Source organism: Camponotus floridanus, unplaced genomic scaffold, assembly GCF_003227725.1.
Source record: "Camponotus floridanus strain SB8 unplaced genomic scaffold, Cflo_v7.5 scaffold114, whole genome shotgun sequence".
Lineage (NCBI taxonomy): Eukaryota > Metazoa > Arthropoda > Insecta > Hymenoptera > Formicidae > Camponotus > Camponotus floridanus.
The window spans coordinates 109227-116582 of NW_020229231.1; the positions used below are offsets into that span (position 1 = coordinate 109227).

General features: G+C 38.5%; 3 protein-coding genes across 3 annotated transcripts; 1 reads left to right on the forward strand and 2 right to left on the reverse strand.

Annotated features, from left to right (window-relative positions):
• Positions 1-254: 254 nt before the first annotated feature.
• LOC112639854 lies at positions 255-2504 on the forward strand. Its single transcript, XM_025415023.1, has one exon. The coding sequence runs from the start codon at positions 255-257 to the stop codon at positions 2502-2504; it is 2250 nt and encodes a 749-aa protein (XP_025270808.1).
• Positions 2505-5493: 2989 nt separating this feature from the next.
• LOC112639861 lies at positions 5494-5979 on the reverse strand. The gene has a single exon (XM_025415028.1). The coding sequence runs from the start codon at positions 5977-5979 to the stop codon at positions 5494-5496; it is 486 nt and encodes a 161-aa protein (XP_025270813.1).
• A 108-nt stretch (positions 5980-6087) lies between these two features.
• On the reverse strand, positions 6088-6843 carry LOC112639865. Its single transcript, XM_025415032.1, has 3 exons — positions 6736-6843; positions 6557-6683; positions 6088-6506 (listed from the first exon to the last, which is right to left on the reverse strand). The coding sequence occupies exons 1-3, from the start codon at positions 6841-6843 to the stop codon at positions 6088-6090; spliced, it is 654 nt and encodes a 217-aa protein (XP_025270817.1).
• Between the last annotated feature and the right edge of the window lie 513 nt (positions 6844-7356).

Sequence of the window (7356 nt, forward strand, 5' to 3'; positions counted from 1 at the left end):
GTTTTTACAACAAGAGGTCAATACACAATTTTAACACTATCAGGCTTAGAACAGCTTGGCACGTTTTGAACTTGGAAATTGCGGATGCGTTTAGATCATTATACCATCTACGCCATTGTGTGTTGCGTCTCTCGAAGGCAGCGTTTAATTGTATTCCTTCATATTTTCTTGACAATTATTTTGACAGACAATCAAGATTTTTTCAATTTATTGCTTACAATGAGAGATGTAGGTTACATAGGAAGCTCAACTGGATGATCACCAAGAAACACGAGGTTAAGACCTCTGCTCTTTCCTTTTCATATTTCTACAGTCTCGCCTCGGACTCCAACACTAACAATTGCAGAAATGATTTCAGAGCACAATCAACTACCTCCACTGGCACAAAACATGTCAAAAAAGATTACGTATTCTCTACTACTTCTGCTCCTCTAGCTTTCCCTCACAATATCTTGATTAAACCTTCTCCCAATTCTCCTTGCTTGAATTCCTCTTTCCATGTACTCAACAATGTGAATAAGAAGTGGTTCATTAATTTGTCTTCCGTTGACATTCCTCACGAAGTACAGTGTCTTTTACAATTGGGAGAAAAATTCAGCTTACCAGCACCTAGATCTTCTCCCCGTTTAATTTTTGATTTTATTAAATATATTGAGTGCAGCATGTCGAGGCTTGATTGTGACATTTCTCAACAGATAAGAAATCACACTGCTCAGTGTTTAGAGAATCATTTAAAAAATAAATCGAAATCTTTACCTCGAATTGATGAGTCATTTTTGAGATTGAATAACACATGTAAAACTTTCTTGGCTGATCATCCAGACATAATTATAACACGAGCTGATAAAGGCAATGCCAGCGTGGCGCTTGACAAGAACGTATATGTCACGAAAATGAATGAATTACTTGATGATACTGACACTTATATTGTTATTAACAAGGATCCTATGTCAAAAATATGTAGAGAGCTCAATGATATTCTGAAACGGTGGCAACGAAATAATTACATATCAGCTGTAACAAAACGTTCTCTTTACACCAGTGACGGGGTGCTACCTAGAGCTTATGGGTTACCAAAGATCCACAAATCTGGCTTCCCCTTAAGAATCATAGTGTCGTCCATAAACAGTCCTCTCCATAGATTCGCCTCTTTCCTACACAATTGCCTTCATGAAAATCTTCCTCCTTCCAATAGTCATATTGCCAATAGTTATGAGCTAGTAGATAAAATTAATTATTTTCACGTCGATGACAGTCTCAAATTAGCTTCATTAGATGTTGTTTCATTGTTCACCAACGTTCCTACAGACTTGATCATTCACAGTGTGACAAAACGTTGGCATCATCTGGAGAAAAAAATCAAGATCCCGCTCTTGGAATTCTCTATCGGTCTTAAGCTGGTACTGAACTCTACTTTTTTCAAATTCAATGGGAAAATATACAAGCAAATTTTTGGGACACCTATGGGTTCCCCCCTCTCCCCCGTTTGTGCAGATCTAGTCTTACAAGATCTTGAGGAACAAGCCATGTCACAACTACCTTTTCATCTCCCTTTTTATTTTCGATATGTGGACGACATTGCTTTGATTGCTCCCTCTTCCTCCTTTAATCTTATCATGGAAGTCTTTAACTCCTTCCATCAGAGGCTTAATTTCACTATAGAAATTCCTGAGAATGACCGTCTCAATTTTTTAGATGTCACTATCATTATTGAAGACCATCATATTGAGTTTGATTGGTATATGAAGCCTACGTTCTCTGGGAGATTTTTAAACTTTCTCTCTCAACATCCGCAAGCGCATAAAAAAGGCGTCATAATTGGTCTTACGGACAAAATCTTTAAACTGTCTAACCCGCGTTTCCATGAAAAAAATTTTAAGCTGATAATTGATCTGCTCCTGGATAATTGTTATCCCATCAATTTCATTTTTTCTACCATCATTAACAGAATTAAATCTCTTATCCATAACAATCTTGCTCCTCCACTTCCTCCAACTTCGGACACCTCCAAATCGTTTTTTATCATCCCATACATTAAGGGAGTCTCTGAGCACTTTAAAGATGTAGCGAAGAACTTAAATAAGTCTCTCGCCTATGCTGTACCGAATAAACTGAACTGCTTCATCAAAACACATAAAGACCAACTTCCAAAGGAGAATCTTTCCAACGTGATCTATAGGATCCATTGCCGTGACTGCACGGCATCTTACGTTGGACAGACCGGCAGACAATTGAAGACTCGTATGAAAGAACATCGGTCTAACATTAATGGCTCTACAGAACAATTATCAGTTGTTTCCCTCCACAGACTGGAAGGACATGAGTTCGATTGGAATGAGGTGATTGTTCTTGATCGTGAATCTTCTTTCAAAAGAAGGACAATTTCTGAAATGATTCACATTATAAGACAAGACAACAGCTTGAATGTGCATAAAGACACCGAAAAATTTGATAAGATTTATCTCCCGATTATAAAATCATTAAAGTCGGAGCTGCGGCCCTGAGCTTGCTAAATTCATTTCACATTATCTATTTATCCTTTCCTGTATTTCTTTTGCCCACCCCTCCCTTCCCCCCTACCTTTGGTATGCCGTACATTCGATAACGCGTAATTTCAGTACGCAGCGAGATCCCACATGAAACACACGCTGTCTCTACGTCTCAAACTTTATTTAATTTGAAGTGCCACCATTTGCATTAACATTATTAATTTTTGGCTTTCGAACACCTGTACGTATTTTCTTGGAGCTTCTCTAAATATTTTCTATTAATTTTATCTTTTCTTACTCTTTGTGACTCTACGATGTTTATTCCCTTTATTTGCTTTTTGGTTTCCAACGGACAAATAATCACGTACGCCTAACGTTACAATAATTTTTGTTTCATTTATACTAAAAATAGCTATGATTAATTAAATTTTCATCTCAACCTTTCTTACTGCATAATTTCCTTTGCATTAAATTTTCGATACTTTGGCTTCATTAATACTAATAAAAGCTTTGATTTATAAAATTTTCAATTTAACTTTTCTGCCGATATATCCCTCTACGATTGTATAGTACGTCAAACATTTGACATTTCAATTCTATTTGGCATTAAATGATTCTTTGTCTGTATGGAGTTATACACTTATTTTCTCTGGCTTCTACATGTTTGCATGTGAATGTGTTGCTCTTTTCAGCTTAATTTTTTCAGATTCTACTCCTTTTTTTGTAAAAAATTTGAAGGGAAATTTGATGGATTTTATACACCGTGCAAGGCTTAATGAGTATGCAGCATCTCTGCCCTATGCTTGCTTGCCACAGCTTTTGCACCGCATCTCACACGTTGCGATCCCTGTGTTTTTTTGGAAGGTGAGTAACATAGACATCGTGCATGCACGTAGACAGCCGCACCGTCTTCCTTTTCGAATTCTTAATTGTAAATCAAATTTTAAATCATTACATTCGTTTTCTTCCAACATTAAATGAAATTTTAAATGAACATTCAAAATTAAATGAACATTTTTTTTTTTTCTTCTTTTTATAATGTAACGACTTCTTGCGTTGTTTTGTTTGCGTTCGAATTGCTCTGACCTTATTATTATTGTATTGTTGTTATGATCTTTTGCGAGCGACCGAATTTTTTAAAAAACTTTTTACTTTTTTATGTAATTTTGTCTTTAATCTTAACTATCAGCATTGAAAAGGTCCTGGAATAGGACGAAACGTTTGCGAACACGAAATTGTACATGTTAATATGTCAATATATTATAAACATGAATATTAACTACTAAAGTTTTAAGTTTAATTTATTTTTTTCTTAAATCTTTATTTGCTTAGGACACCTTTGCCGTAGCAGTAATCTTTGCCTAAATTGTGATTAATTTTTATTGTGTACTCAATACCTGCTACTCTTATAAGAATTTTATTAACATCCGTTTAGTTATCGTTTGTGAGTTTGATATCTTGATGCTATACTGTAGACAATCTGATGCCGAGTTCCACAATAAGCCCAATGTTTTTAAAGCCCCATCGTCGTCGATGAGTAACAAGGTATCGGTTCTAACCTTATCTGAAAGATGCCAAAGTATTCGTGGGTCGTTTGACCTCCATTTACGAAGAGGAAATTGCCCCTTCATGAGAATTTGTGAGATATTCTTTTGCAACTTAATTGCATCGTCGAGTCTTCTCGATCCCGTTAAAATATCATCCATGTAACAATCTTCCTTAATGGCATGCGCAGCTTCTGGCAAATCGACAAGGTGCTCCCTCGCCAACTGTTGAAGACAACGCATCGCCAAATATGGAGCGCATGCTGTTCCATATGTTACTGTGTTCAGCTCAAAAACTTGTACTGGTTGACTCGAATCTTCTCTCCAGTGTATTCGCTGTAATACTCGATCTCGCTTGTCCACACGGATCTGTCTGAACATAGCCGCCACATCTGCGGTTAAAACGTATTCGTGCGTCCTAAAACGGAGTATAATGTTTATTAATTCCTTCTGTAAATTTGGGCCTGCCATTAATTTATCGTTTAGCGAATTCCCCGTACTCCTTTTGGCTGATGCATCGAATACAACTCGAAGCTTCGTTGTCACACTATCAAGTCGCACTACAGCTTGATGTGGCAGATAATATGACTCCGATTCGAGTGCGTTTCCATTCGTCACCGCTGACATGTGTCCTTGTTGCTCGTAGTCTTGCATGAAATCCACGTAGCTCGCCCTTCACGTCGAATCTTTACTCAATCGTCGTTCTAGCGCAATAAATTGCCGATATGCCGAATCTTTCGAATTGCCTAATTTCACGCTCATGCGTACTGACAAACAAACAAGAAACCTTCCTATCTCGTCTCGTCTTGTAGTTTCGATAAACTTTGTCTCGCATTCTATGTCTTCTTTCGTATATTGACAGGAATCGTTTCTTGTTTCCAAAACCGCTCGACTTGTTCACTCAATATTTGATCCGACACGTGCAGACAAGACGACGAAGAATTAGCTTCATCGTCGTTTAGAGAACCTCCTACTATCCAGCCAAGCTTTGTATTTTGCAACGCAGGTTGCCCGTTTATACGATTTCACGGTGCGCCTAGAAGTATTTTCCAATATAATTCTGCGCCAATCAATAGATCAATCGATCCTGATTCCTGGAAAATAGGGTCTGCCAGAGAAATATTCTTCGGTAACGTGATGCTATTCATTTCGATCCTTTTTTGCGATAAATCTTCTGTTATCGATGGTAAGACGAGACACTCGAATATTGTCGCAAAGTCATTGTGCATCGACGCAAGCCTTACTTGCGCGACCTTTCGTATTCTTGTTCTCGACTGACTGACGCCGCAGATATCTCGGTCTTCTGATCGGCATGACAACTTAAGTTTTCGTATCATTTTATCTGTTATTAGATTTGATTGTGATCCGGGATCAAGTAATGCCCTGCAAATCTGTTGGTTGCCCTCTTCATCTTGTACATATACTCGAGCTGTTGATAGTACCACACGGGACGCTGGTCTTTAAGTGTAGTATACTCCTACTTTCTCCTCATCTCTCGAAACTTCTGTGGGTATGGCTTTTGTCGATAAATTCTCTGAGCAAATTGTCACTACTGACGTTTCCGTATTTTCGTTCTCATGCGACGATGTTTTCGTTTCTCTGTGTAGAATAGTGTTGTGCTTGCCTTGACATTTTTTACACGATGATGCTTTGCAATTTTTTGCATAATGCCCTGGGTTGAGACAATTTACGCAGAGTTGCTTCTCTCTAACCAATTTAAATCTTTCCGATGTTGCGGTTTTGAGCAACTCATCGCATTTGTATACTGGATGATCTCCGTTGCAAATCTTACAACTCGATGATGTCGAAGCAAGAGAAATCTTTTTCTCACTCTTTTTTTGCTGCTGTTGCCTTTGCGCTGCAGGCTTCTCCTTCGAGTTGTTCAAGACTCTGAGCATGTGACAACATTCCGTCAAAAACTTGATAAATTCGTCTAGTCCTGGCATATTATGGGGTGTTTTACCTTTAACAATGTTCTGCCAATCTCGCTGCTCTGTGAAATCGAGTTTTTTCTTTGCCAGATGTATTATGATTGTCTCCCATTCAAATACGGGCTATTGCAACGCTTCAAGCGATTTGACGTGTGTCTGAATATGCCAAATAAATTGTCGGATTGATTCAGCTTTATTTTCCTTCGTGATATTCGGAAATTTTAACAATTCGTCGAGATGTGTCTCGATTATGATCATCTCATTGTCATAGGTATCCTTGAGCCATTTCCATGCACTCTCATAGTTTTCATCTGAAATTTTAAAACCTTGAATTACTTGTCGAGCTTCACCTTGAAGCACCCATATCAGATATTGATACTTTTGCACCGGCGAGAGATCCTTATCGTTATGAATTGTCGATTCGAAATTATTCTTGAAAAACATCCATTTCGTGTATTCTCCGCGAAATTCAGGGAGTTTTATTTCCGGCAGCTTGGGCTTGGTTCTTCTTACATAATTCCTTTCGTTCTGACGATTGTTACCTTGATTCAATTCTAATGTTCTCGTGTCCTATTGGCTCTGTCTATTATACCGTGAGTCTTCGCCGCCACGTCGTAATACATTACTTCGAACGCTGCACGTTCAGCCTCACTGTCGCTTTGAGCTTCCTGCAACTCCTCCTCCTCGGTTAAGTTTTCCTGTATGCTCTCGAGAGAACTCTGAAGTTCTTCAAATTTATCCCAATAATTCTTTTAATTTTTCTAATCGTACTCGTGCTTCAGCTACTGTTGGCTCATCTGTTGTTCTGAAAAATGTCTGAATACGAGTAAGTTGCGCTTTCAATTGACCGCGTTTTATTCTCAACTGCTTAGATTCCATTTTTCTTTATTTATTTGAATAAGAGAAAGATGAGAGGATGAGCGAAGGAGAGGATGAGCGACTCACTTATCTGATATTTACCGTTATCTTGTATCATCGAAGTTCTACGCGCCGTCCAATGCTGCGTCGATTCTTCTGTTGTTGAGGTTATGCAATTGAATGTGCGTGTCGTCCCACGCCAATGCCTAATTCTCGTTTTTTTTGAGGTTATGCTTCGATTGCGCGTCGTCTACCGCCACGCCGTATCCTTTTGTCTCTTTCGACGCGTGAGTATCCAATATACTCGTTCCTCTATGCGAATATCATCGATGCGATATGTACATGTGCACTACACTCGTTACAATATTTGTTACCGAACGATTGTAATACGTTCACTATTGTTCGTTTTATACGTCGTTTTCGTGTCTTTCTTTCGTAGCTGCGACGCTCGCTACGTGCTCGACTTCTCGATTTTTGTTCCTTTTCACCTAATTTCGATACAAACTCTCTTTCTCGGATTCGGTTCGTTGCCCC